This window comes from Musca vetustissima, unplaced genomic scaffold (assembly GCF_032173495.1).
Source record: "Musca vetustissima isolate MV318-11 ecotype Yass unplaced genomic scaffold, APGP_CSIRO_Mvet_v1 utg23326, whole genome shotgun sequence".
NCBI classification, from domain to species: Eukaryota; Metazoa; Arthropoda; class Insecta; order Diptera; family Muscidae; genus Musca; species Musca vetustissima.
Window position 1 is genome coordinate 137,843 of NW_026879812.1, and position 13,706 is coordinate 151,548.

The following is a 13,706-nucleotide window of genomic DNA, read 5'->3' on the forward strand; positions in this document are numbered from 1 at the left end:
AAATTTATCGCGTTTATCAATTTTTATGAATTTTTCAAAATTAAACATATTTTATATTAAAAAATACCTTTTATTTCTCTTTTCTTGGAATAATTTTTATCGAAAATCAATTTGAAAAAAAATATTCAAATTTTTATAATGGAAATAATAATAATAACAATTAAAAATAAATAAATTAAAAATGTATTTAAATAAAAAAATGTATCCCTTTTCCGATTATTTGAAATTTTGCAAGGTAAAAAATACCTCCCTTTCCCGGTTTTATTTGCAATTGGGTTGTATTGATTTCACTGCGATTACTCATCTAACAAACGAACCGACAAAAACGGATTTGAAAAACAACACTGCAATTTACGTTACGGGTTTTGCGCGCACACTATATACACCCAAATAAATTAAAAACAAAAAATTGTGTACAAAATTTATTGATTTTCTTTTTCTTGTCAACAGCTAATAAACAACAAAAACCAAAATATCAAACAAAAACAACAACAAAAAATGAACATGCAAATTATGAGGTAGAAAATAAAAACCGTATACAAAAAAATAATAAAACCTCAAACAACAACAAAAAATAAACCTCTACAACAAATCAAAAAATAAATAAATTCAAAAAAATAATAAACTTAAATCCAAAAACAACAACCCTCCAAGACTATCAAAAAAACTTATTAACAACAACAACAACAAGAGTAGAACAACAATTTTGCTTTGCTTTAGCAGTTAACCAATAAAAAAAGCTTCAAAATTATACTCGATATGGATATGACCTCTACAGCCGAAGCTGCTGCGCGCAGCTGGTATGATAATCCCCGCCTTGTTGGCGGTGGTGGTTCACCTCAAACAAATGGTTTGGGCTCATCGGCCGGTGGTTTGGGCCATCATGGCCTTACGGCCGGTTTGGGTTCAACAGCCGGCGGCAGTATGGGTTTGGGTGGCAGCGGTACAGCTGGTTCGACCAGCGGTCTGGGTTTAGATACCTCCGATATGGGTGCATTTTATGCACTGGAAAGTAATGGTCATCATCGTAGATATTATCCCAGCTATCATCAACATGGTAAGTGTCAATTAGAAAATATTTTTTGATAATTAATAAAAATTTAAATTTGGAATTTGTGGTCTTGTTTTTTCAAATATTCTATTAAACAATTTTTATGAAAATTAATTTTTGAATTGAAAATTACAATTTTTTCTTTCAAATATTAAAGCTCAAGGAAAATTCCCATTCTAAGCAATTTTTGTTCATGGTCTTAAGACCCCTCACATTTACCTTTAAAAACCCTGCAACTATTTTTCATCATTCTGTGTAAACACAATTCTCATTCAATTGTCAAAATGGTGCGTGAGTGATTGACGTGTGGTTCATTCCGAACTATGTCTAACTTAGCCACCCTTACCTTACTCCTCCGCTAACCATCGATGTGTTTCGTCTTGGCGTTATAACCACATTGTTAACGAATAATAATGAAATTGTTACAACAAACATTGGAGTCGAAACAATAAAGGCCAACAAAAATTCAAACGCATGAACCAACAACAACATATAGCTGAGAATTTAACAAAGAAGAAATATTAACGTCAGTCATAGGACTAGCCTTGCAACACCCTCATAATAATTGTCAGCTGGTGGGTTTTCGGGTGGGACACCTTTTTTAATGTTTCATCTATACAAGAAAAATGAAATTAAATGGGACCTTACAAGAACTCGAAGGACCACTAAATGGGAACTAAATAAAGTCTTAAATTCTATTTATTTTTGGGAAACTTGGTCTTTGAAAATCCGACACATTTAAAATACAGTAAAAGTGGCGAACATATTACTTTTTTTATGAGTAGTCTTTTTTAATTTTTTAAGGTCAAGGGGTTGCGGAATTCTTTTTAATTATTTTAAGGTCAAGGGGTTGCGGAATTCTTTTTACTATAACTACAAAAATTTTCATTCAAATGTCCTTAACACTTTCATCTTTGACAAGAATATCCTAAGTATTCACCTGCAATCTATAAATGGGATTTATATAGATAACCTCCTTCAGAAGCTCAGAAGAAGAGCTCGAAGGACCAGAAGATGTTAGGTTCCTTATCCGATTATTGTTAGGTTTTATTTCTTTAAACTTCAGTTGGAAGGTCCTCCACATTTAAAATACAGTTAAAGTTGCGAATCTTTTGTTTAATTTTTTTATAAGAGAATATGAGGGAGCTCGAAGGACCAAGAAATTTAAAATACAGTTAAAGTTGGGAACTTTTTGTTAGACTTTTCTTATTTTCGACAAGATCGAAATCTTCTGGTGAGTTTTCTTGTCCCTTCTATTTTTAATTTTCTTCAATTCAAAGGTTCTCCACATTTAAAATACAGTTAAAGTTGCGATTTTTTTATTTTATTTTTTTATAAGAAAGCTTGACAGAGCTCGAAGGACCAATAAATATAAAATACAGTTAAAGTTGGGAACTTTCTGTTAGAATCGTCTTCTTTTATTCGTTAGACATTTAGGTCCTATGGTTAGTTTTCAGGTAGAACAAATTTGTAATTTTATTTCATCCAAAATTGACAGGTTGAGGGCTCGAAGGACCATTAATGGATACTGAAATTGAATTTATAACCCGATCTTTGTCAGATTTTTTATTGGTTCCATTTTAATTGTTTAGCAAATCAAGGTCCCCTTTTTTCAATTTCCACTTCCTGAAACAACTCCCCATTGACACTTGGCCAATAAAAATAAACCTCCATCTAAATATAGCAGCGTTTTACATGGGAATCCATTGTCCCAAAACCTGCAGACATGCATCAATGGCCATTGAAATAGGCGATTGTTTTCAATATGCGAATTATTTTTGTCACTGGAGCGCATACTCTCCCTCTACACATCACCTCACTCCACCTCTCTTCTCTATCTCTCTTCGAATTTTGGACAATATTCAATTATTCATACATATTAACGCTTAAACGCTTATAACAAACGGCAAGCAACATGTTTAATTCATGTGATTTTTGGCCTCCCCAGTCGTCGTCATCGTCGTCGTTTTGGGTATGACTGGCAGTCATTCATTCACTCACTCACTTCGTGGCTAACTCCCCTTTTGAATCCGTAAAGATGAAAAGAAAGCGTTATTGAATTCGATTTTTCGATTGTAATTCATTCATGCGATCAAATACGTCAGGCAGGCAGGCAGACCGGCAGCCAGAGTCAGTTTGGCCAAGCCAATATCAATTTCCAATGAAAGACAATTCAAAGCGGCAGTCAAAAAATCCGAATCGAAAACCAAAACGATCATTCAAATTGCTTAGCATTTATTTTTCTGCTGTGGCATCCCGCAACTAAATAATATCTTTTATATGGATGAAATTCAAAATAAGCAGCAGTTTCTTTGCCTTTGTAACTCCAGAGCAACAAAGTGAAGTGACAGACACAATGTCTGCACACAGCAATCCTACAGCGAAGCTTGGCCAACAAGTGAGTAAGCATTTGCCAAGTTTTGTTGGTTGTTGTGTTTGTTTTCTTTAAACAAATTAAGATTTTAAAATTCATTAGTCTGCAAATGTCAATACTGGTTGTGCTGTGCTCTGTGTTGCTTTGATTGAAAGCTTAACAAATGTCAAAATTTCTTTTCAATCAAATATTGAAATATATCTTTTGGGGAGGGAAGCTGGCTGGCGGTTTTGTTTTTTGACAGTTAAGCTGTCATCTTAAATGCTGACAGATTAACAGCAGATTAAATATTATTGATCATCATCAGCAGATTTTTATCTGAAGAAATGAAAGAATCTCATGGAGATTACATCAGAAATACACAAAGTTCTTAAATTGTTGTTAATTCTAGGAAATTGTTTCATACTTTGCAATCTCACATACATGATAAAAATGTGAAATTTTCTTAGTTGAATAAAATATTTTATTTATGGCAGGGAATAACTTAAAACTTTACCTAAGTTAGGAATTTAACCATATAAATGTATAATTTTATGTAATATAGGTATTTGTTTCATTTGTTTTAGGAAAAGTGTTCCTAATTTGACAAAATTTATGATTTTAAGGTTCCATAGGGACTTTTTTTGTCACATAAATTTTCAAATTCGAGAACCTATAGCCTGAAAAAGACAATTGTGGGAACAATAACTTGTTTACACATAAAATAAAATCCTTTTTATTTACTTTCATTTTTGTTGCCTACATTTGGGGATTAGAATGAAAAGCTATAGTTATGAGTCCTGTGTCAAAAATGTTCCTCATATGTTTCTCTGCAATAATCTCTTTAATAGCAACAATGATATAGCAGATCTTATAGCTTTAAAATGTAGGAGAAATAAGTTACTTAGTTTACAGAAAAATTAGCACTTTTTAATGAAATATTGAATTTTAAGCCTACTTTTAGGGGCGATGGAATAGAGCTAGGGGATTAAGTTCTGCGGCAATAATGTTGTAAATTTTGTGCTCTATTTATGTTATTTTATGATGAAACCTGAAATCGAAGATATTGTAGCACTAAATCAGGATTGAAGTAGGTTACTTAGCGTGCAATGACATTTATGGATTTTTGTAAATTGACGAGAAATATATACACGATTTGAAGGCTTTGGCAATAGATTTAGGGATTTGAGTACATTGGTGAAAATATAGCCCAGGGGATTTCCTATAACTCTCTCTTGAAAGAGAAACTGCAATTTGAAGGTCCAACGTATTTAAAATACAGTTAAAGTTGAGAACTTTTAGTATACTTTTTTAGAATAGTGTTTATATTTGTAACGTGTTTTTCGTGGTGAAGTAGTGGTCTGATGAGGTCAGTCACTTCGAAAGAACTGTTACGGGATTTGTTTTATATATTTCTTTCTTATATATGAAATAAAATCTTAGGGTCCTTATAGGTAAAAATTAGGAAATTAGCAATACGTTTGATATTAAAATTTGTGCCACCTATTTTTGTGAGTTAAATTTTGTTGTAGGGGTTTTCCATGCTAGAAGTTGAAAGGGGTTATTGGTTCCTTTGGAAAAAAAAATTCCTCATAATGTCCTCTACATTTCATGCTTTGACATGATCCAGGTTTTGGAATGTTGTAGTTCGGAAAAATGGCAAATAGTACTGTAACCAAATGTTTTCCTTCTATTTTTTTTTTAAATCTTTGAATTTTATTAGGAATTCAAAACAAGGTTTAGACACCCATTTGCAAATGAGTATAAGCTCATGTTGTTGTTCCTTTTTGGCAAGCGGCGGAATGTAAAATAATTTGTTGTCTTTTTTGTGTTGCTTGACGAAAAAACGAAAAAAAATCAACGCAAGTTTTGTCGGTAAAACATCAAAAACCCCGAATTGCTGGGAAGACACCTTTCGGTACAATAAAATTGTGCGGTTGTTGTTGTTTCTGTTATTGCGGATTTTTTTTTTTTAATGCGATTCTTAACGATATTTTGCTTTCCGTATGGAATGAATGCAAAATAGCTTAGGTTTGAGCTTTGTTGTGCTGTGTGTGATGATGGGCACACGAGCAATTCAGCCGGAGCACGTTCAAGAACCAAAGCGATTACTAAGAAAAATTTACTATACATAAAAAATAAAAATACAATGACAAATCCACATACACACAAATAAGTTACATTACATACTCAGTTGAGGCAGTAATACTGATGATGATGATCGTCATCGTGATCATGATGGTGAAGAGAATTTCTTCAAGTCATTGTGTTATGGCCATAGAAGGAAAATGTTTAAGCCACCATAAGTTAGTTGATTTTTTTCTACATCTTCAAGTTTTTTTTTTAATTACACATAATGTCAACAACAAGAAATCACGTGTTTGCGACAACTACAAGAACAACAATGGCAACAACAACAACATTCTGTCATTCTTCTTCTTGAGCCGCATACATATATAGTATTCCGACTTTCTGCGAATGTTGAAAGAAAGAGTAAAAAGAACACTTGCCGCTCATGTAAGCTACAACAACAACCATATTGTAATGTTGTACATTTTATGGTAACATAGGAAAATACGAAGAAGAGGGCAGAAAAAAACGAAAGAATCGTGTGTTGTTGCAACATGTTGAAATTGAAATAATTATGTCATTTAATTACGCGGACAGCTAGAGCTAGGCAACTAGCCATATAGCCTGAACTACACACATCTGTAAGTGCGGTTTGAAGCTAATACTGTCAACGCATCGACTTGAAAATGTCCATGCCACCACATCTGACACAAGATGCAAGTGAATTGAGGAAACAACAACAAAAAAATTGCTACAACAAGCGACCATAAGTTGTGCGCCGGCCTGCCACCGCTACAAGTTGTTTGATTTTTATTAAATGTAAAATAAGCGTTTAAATTGTTTTTCTTGTTCTTCTTCTCCTTCGTATTTTTTATATAAGAAGAAATGCCGCCAAAGTAGCCTGCTAATAACCAGGCAGGCTCTAAATGTGCCCCAACTAATTAAAATATCGCACTCAGCTGTCCCGAACATAGAGTGAAATTGAAACTAACAGCAGCAAGAAAAAACTGAATACATCTTGAAGTATATTCCGAACTTATGAATTGCCAGTCGGAATATGTAAGGAGAGGGTGGAATAGCCGAGCCAACAAAACAGATTGCCAAGCCACAATGTGTTGGCATATTTGTCAATTATATGAAAGTCAGGCCCACCACAGAAACCAAGACACACACACTCAGGCCCCAAAGAAGATGTGGAATCGTCATCATCATCATCATTGTCATATTTAGAGATCTCACAATGCAGATAGATCTAAGATCAGCATTGTACTGCTGTATCGTATGATTCCTGGGACAGATGTATAACTCTGCAATTTTTTTCTCTGCTGTAGTTTTTTTCTGTCTTATTTTGCATTCTCTGTGTTTGTGGAGGAGCACATTTCCAAGAATTTGGGTCATAATTAATGTTGCATGATTTCAAGACATTTTAATCAAAAACGAGCACTAGCCGCCTAAGTTACGCTTGCCAATGTAAAAGTGGCAAACATACGACGACAGGCCTCCAAATCCATGCGTTCGTTGATGATGGTGATATTCCTCCCTCTATACTTGCTTTCTGGTGGTTACTTACATTTGATGTGTTATGAATTGCTAATGCCTGGACATACACGGTATGCAAAAAACATATATTTGTTAAGCAACAAAAGACATCATTGTCCATTGTGGAAAACAAGAGAGCGAGAGAGGGGGAAAGGGAAGGGACAATATTGGCCCACCAACGCTTCTTTTTTCTTGTTTCTCTCCATTACAAATGAAAATGTGTTAATCAACTGCCATTAAAAAAGCCACGAAGGAAATTATAAGAAGCCCAAACAGATCTTACATGTAATGAAGCCTAACAATTTGTGGTAATTGAAATAACAAAACATGTTGTTAACTTAACAAAAAATATTAATTGAAATAATAAAACGAACAAGGAGGAAAAGAGAACAAGGAAGTAAATTGAAAATAAAAATCAATATCCTATTTCATTAAAGAAAGGAAATAATAGCTTCTAGGCATTAGAGCCCAACAATGTTTTTATTAAAACTACGAACAAGTTTGTCAAATTAAGAAATTACACAACAATTATCGACTTCTTGAGTCCTAAAAACAAATATTCAGAAAAAGAAAACAAAAAAATTCATAACTTTAACTGTATTTTAGATATATTTCTACTTCCCATAACGTATTAAATATTTTATATTTAGTATGATAAATTAAGTAACTTATTTCAGTTTAATTTTATAGTTATAAGATCTTCGATTTCAGACTTCCATTTAAAGAAAGAATACTAAAAGAGACTTTAAGGAACATTTTTGCAACTCAAATGCCTAGCTTCCTTGCCAAACCCCTAAAAGTATGCATCACACATGGAAATATATAAAAAGTTTATACATTTTATCGATACATACGTTACTGCATTCAATTACATTTTTGGGTTATATAACTTACGATTTCATGGTGGAAGTCAATGAGAGGTACATAGAGAAGTATTTTGGTAACAATTTTGCCGAAGAACTCAAACCCCTAGCTCTATTCCCTAACCGATAAAACTTAACGTAACAAATATTAAAAATTGTGTGTATATTTCATTTAGTTTTTGTAAATGGTTTCAATGGGATTTGAACCTATAGAACCTTGGATTTTAGGTTCTATATTAAAAAGAGAATAAGAGAGAACTATTTTCGGAACATTTTTGCCATAGAACTTAAGCCCCTAACTCTCTTGCTTAACCTCGAAAACTTAACCTCAAAAATGTATAGTGCAGGAAAATGTTCAATTTTGTTGTACGATAGGCAACTGTCTTCTGTGTCATATTAGAGCTATATAACCTTCTATTTGAGGTTTTAAGGTAAAGGGAGATTCATAGAGAATCATTTAAGGAACATTTTAGTCATAAAACTCAAAACCCTGGCCTTTTTCTTAACCTCGAAAACATAACCTCAAAAATAAGAAATGTAAGATGTATGTTGAATTTTTATGTGCGATAGGTAACTGTCTTCTGTGGTAATTTACAACAATTTCACCTTCGATTTGATGATTAATGTTAAGGAGAGATCAATAGAGAAGCATTTTAGGAACATTTTTCCCATATATCTCAAGTCCCTATCTAAATTTCTTAACCCCAGAAACTTAACCTCAAAAATAAAAGAGAAATAAAATGCAAGAGAAATGTATATCTTAATGTGAGATTTGTAACTATTTTCTATGGCAATTTAGAGCTATCCAGCGTTATTTTTGGGTTCGAAGTCAAAGAGAGAACAATAGAGAATCATTTCTGGAACATTTTTGTCACATTAGTCCAACCGCTAGCTCTTTCCCCAAACCCCAAAAATTAGTAACCAAAAATAAAATTGCTACAAAAAATATTGATTTTTATATGAAGTTTGTAACTTCTTTCTATGGCATTTAAGAGCTATTGGACCTTCAAATATGGGTTCCAACTTAAAGTGGGAACGGTAGAGAATCGTTGTAGAAACATTTTTGCCAAATAACTCAAGCACCTAGCTGTTTACATTAACCTAAAATTATCTCAAAAATAAGTAGTGCAAGAAAATTGTATATTTAAAAGTGAAGTTTGTAACTGTCTTCTATGACATTTTAGAGGTATTGGACCTTCGAATACGAGTTCCAATTTAAAGAGAGAATAGTAGATAATCATTTTAGAAACATTTCTGCCATTATAGTCCAACCGCTAGCTCTTTCCCCTAACCCCGAAAATTAGTAACCAAAAATAAAATTGCTACAAAAAATCGTGATTTTTGTATGAAATTTGTAACTTTTTTCTATGGCATTTTAGAGTTATTAGACCTCCAAATTTGGGTTCCAAGTTAAAGGGAGAATAGTAGAGAATCATTTTAGCAACATTTTTACCAAAGAACTCAAAAACCTAACTCCTCGCCCTAACCTCTAAAATATGTCTGCAAAAATACATCAAAACACACAATTTATAAAAATCGCTTCTTTGTTTTCTTTCCAAATGGAAGGGGTTTAAAGGAATGTTTATTTATTAAAACCATTGAAGCCACACGCTTATATTTCAAATATTTTATCAGTGCCAAATAATCATTACGAAAAAATTATAAGAGATGGCGTTAAATATGCCACTTCTTAAAAACAAACAAAAAAAATTGATTTTTGATATTGTGAGCTTGCTTCGAAATGTCTACAAATTTCATGAATGTTGCGACAAGTTATTTTTCCTCCAAAAAAAGTTTTGAACAATAATTGCTATGCCCCGACATTGCAATGATCATATGATGCGATCACTGAAAATCACATATCGATCAGTTTTTTTTTTGAAGGGCTGTTTGGTTTTTTTCTGTGGCCTGTCTCAAAATCATTAAAACTGACATTTTGCCGTGCCATTTTAAACAGTGTTTGTGGTGCAAAAGTAAACGCCTGTACTAACCAAATTTGGGCATTCATCTTTTTGCTGACGATCATCGGACCACCATCAGAAGAACACAAACCAAGTCAAGAAGTGTATTTTTTTTTTGGTTCGGCAAACAATGGTCAATGACAAGATGACGCCTACGTGAAGATTTTATGAAATTGTGATGTGCTGCGCCGCCGCTGTTGAATTGAAGATGACCCTTAATGTGGTCCAGGAGAGAGGACCTCCTGTATTGTATGGGGTTTTTTGTTTGTTCTGTTTGTTTGGCTATCATATGTCATAAAAATAAATAACTACTGCTGTGACATTTATCACAATCGATAAAATGCGAAATCAGACACACAGCAGCACCACCATCTCCGAACACAAAAACCGAAGAAAAAAATCGACAAATAAATGATGATCATAACGCTTTCAAGAAGCACGCTTATTCCGAGGTATGCTTCTTGGAGAACAAAATAAACTCATGTTTCTGCTGCCTGCCCTTTTGAGTGTGTGGCAATCCGCAAGAAGCTCCCGTGTGTAGCTTGGAAAGAAAGGCAGGAAAATAATATGCGCCCATATATGACAAATTTTGTTGTGTGGTTGTTGTTGCTGTTTTTTTTTTTTTGATTTCATACAATTTGTGCCTTGTTCCTGTTCGAAGTTTTGTTGTCTGCAACATGTTATGCATAAATTTTTTTGACAATGTCCCACCATGTCTGGGGGTTTTTTGTGTGTTTGGAGCTCTTCGCAGCTCTTTCTCCTGAAGAAGAGAGGCTAAAAGTTCAGTTTGTTTGCCAATATTAAATAGTTTTATATTTATCATATTTTGGTATTGGTTCCATTGGCCATTGTTTGGATGGTTTATGAGCAGTTATAACATGCCTCCCCCTACCCTTCCTCCTCCAAAAATATTCACCATCATACAATCATGCCCTGATGTCCTTCTTTTTCGGCTAACAGAAATTATGCTAAATAGCTGTTGTTTCATATTTCTCTGGCAACAACAACAACAATAATCCGAAAAAGAGGAAGAAGAAGAGATCATGTCAAATGGGGTCCGTACAAGTTTGGAGGTCCCTTGAATTTTTTTTTATGCGGAAAAATTATTGCTGTGCGGTGGCGGCGGCTTTTGCCACACACTCCGCCTGGCATATTGTTTTAGAACCTTCTTCATACGCATAATTTTTATCAGGGAAGGAGGTTGGAGAAGAGGTGAGAGGGAGAGGTTGGGGTTAGGAAAGCCATTGGATGCTTAACTAGAATCCTGTTTGTTGCAAGCAGCAACTTGCCATCATAAATGCAAACGTGAGTCCCAAGTTGTTTTTCTTCAGCTTCTTTTTTTGCTTCGGATGCTTCTGTCTCTTTATTGGTGGGTTTTGGGTTGCATGGGCCCCCACAATCAGACATTTATAGAGACTGAATGTCTGCAAAAGTTCTTAACTATTGACTACTGTTGTTGGGTTGTGTGGTTTTGGCATACATGCAACACAACACATGGTGTGGCAGAACCAAGCTGGCTGGCAGGCAACCATGGCCCCAGCATCTGCTGCTGCTGCTGATCTTTGCTAGGTGGATTGTAAAGATTATATTGCATGGCATGCCATCCTGGCCAAAACAAAATGAGACCGAGACTGCAACCAACCATTTCTAAGAATATCAAGTTCTTGCAACAACAACAACAACAAATAAAAGCAAACTCAGCAATTCGTAGAAATAGTTAAGGAGCGATAGGATAAGCATGTCTTTGGCTTTTGTTAACAATTGATAAAATCAACTATTTTTTTTTTTGTTTACAAAAAACAACATTTAATTTTATTTCATTTGGGGGAATGTAGAGACCTCTCTCTCCCCCCAAACTCCTCTCCTACCAACTCAATCTTAAAAAAGAGAAAAAAATTGTCTTGGACCTGTCCCTCATCATTTCACATATCACATCATATTTTCTCATAAACTACCAACTCATTAATCAAAAAAAGTCAAGACGAAGCATGCCAGGTCTGTTGGCCAAAAAACTGTCACCTGACAAACAACATGGCCAAGAAATTTATTGTCACCAACAAATGGGGCTGAGCTTCTTTTGCTGGGCAAAGATTTATCGCCCAAACCAGGGTTAGACAACAAACATAATTTCTGTATGAGACTGAGTGTGTGTGTGTGTGTTTGTTTCTTTGGTGTAAGGACAATAATTTTTTCCCTTTCTTCTTTTTTTGAATTTCAAATACCAAGAAAATTTCTTATTAATTGAAACAATCACATTTCACAATACAACCAATCAATAATGCCACCAACAAACCGCAACCACGAGTGAACAATGGGCCCCACGATTTATTTGCAACGCAATGCAAAACGACAGGCACTGCTGCAACCATGGCAGGCAGGCTCAACATTCACTCAATTTTTTTGTACAACAAACAAATACACACTCTCCTCTCTCTCTCTCCCTATTGTATTGTTTATTGAAAGGGAGTTTTGGTTATATCTAACACAGCAAGTGGCCAACCTGGCAGCCTGACAATGAATGCAAATGTGACACTGTTCATTAATTTCGACATTGTCGCCAACAATAGCTCCACAGCCAACCACATACGATATGGCATATAGTCTGAACAGCAGCTCCACATATAACACCCGCAATTTGTTCGTTTAGGCCATTTGGTTGTCCGAAAAAATTTTGCAATTCGCGTACATTCTCACAATCACGGTCAATGCCAGCCAGCCATCCAGCCGTCGCTTTAATATATGACGGGTGATTAGGTGTAACCAACTACCTAGGCTAATGGCTAATATTACAAACCTCCCAACTTAGACATATGCGTTCAGCAACCAGAAGTCTAAACACATATGTTAAATAGTCAATATTCTGAAGGGAAGGCAGGCACAGAGGCAAATTGGTTGAGATATTTGAAGTGATAAGAGGGATAACAATGGTAGCCAAGATATAATGTGGAGGGGTCATATTTCAAAAAAATAAATATTGAACATAGATTTATAGAATTAATAAAAAACAGGTTCAAAATTGTTTACAAAAAAAATTAAATAAATAAAAAAACAGTGAGCGGAGCAGTATATCCGGCCGGGCCGACCATACGATACCCTACAAAACTACCACGGAACTCGGATTTTTATTTCGTGATATTTGCCCCTACTTGCCCGATTAGAGTTCAATAGCACATCTTCCTTACATGTTCCGAATATTACAAATATTCAGTACAGCCCTTCTACTTACTTGTCCAGATTCCCTTCACGGTGGGTTGAGTTGTGATGTTCGGCTTCCCAATATTATTATCTGATCACCACAGAAAATTATTGGCGTTATCCTTGACCATACCTGGATCCTCATGGAAAATTTCAGAGCGATCCGCGATATAATTCCGCCTATAGTGTGGTAATATCTGAGTACGTAAGCACCTGAAAACATTTAAATGTAACTCCCTCATCCGAGTACATACGACAATATGATTGGTACCAAGAGGAGTGGTTGACCTCCTCTTGGATATATTATCAACTTCTTCATTGGTCAGAACCCACCCTAAATGCAAAATTTCGTGAAGATTGGTCCATAACTGTGGCCTGGATCATGTTTACAAATTATAATGGACAGCCGGACGGACGGACACACATCTCCAAACCACCTCCAAAGAATATTATGCTAAGTCTGAAAAGTTAGTTTTTCAGCAGAAGCTCTCAAAGTATGGAAGTTTCTTAAATCTTACGTGCCATGCTAAGTACATTTTTGCTTATAACTTTGGTTTGGATCGGTCGATGATTACCAAAATTTCAGAGAATTTTAATTAAGGACCGTAGTATCTAAAAACGTAAAAAAACTTTAAAACATGCTAAGTCGACTTAGCATACTATGGTTCGGAGGC

At 34.7% G+C, this 13,706-nt stretch overlaps 1 protein-coding gene across 1 annotated transcript in view; it reads left to right on the forward strand.

The window, feature by feature from the left end:
- Positions 1-738: 738 nt before the first annotated feature.
- The window catches only part of LOC133324952 (GATA-binding factor C), a 67,859-nt gene continuing 54,891 nt past the window's right edge, over positions 739-13,706 (forward strand). Inside the window, exon 1 of the mRNA XM_061533779.1 lies at positions 739-1,057. Within this exon, the coding sequence (XP_061389763.1) occupies positions 760-1,057 (298 nt within the window). The 5' untranslated portion in view covers positions 739-759. The remainder of the gene's footprint in view (positions 1,058-13,706) is intronic.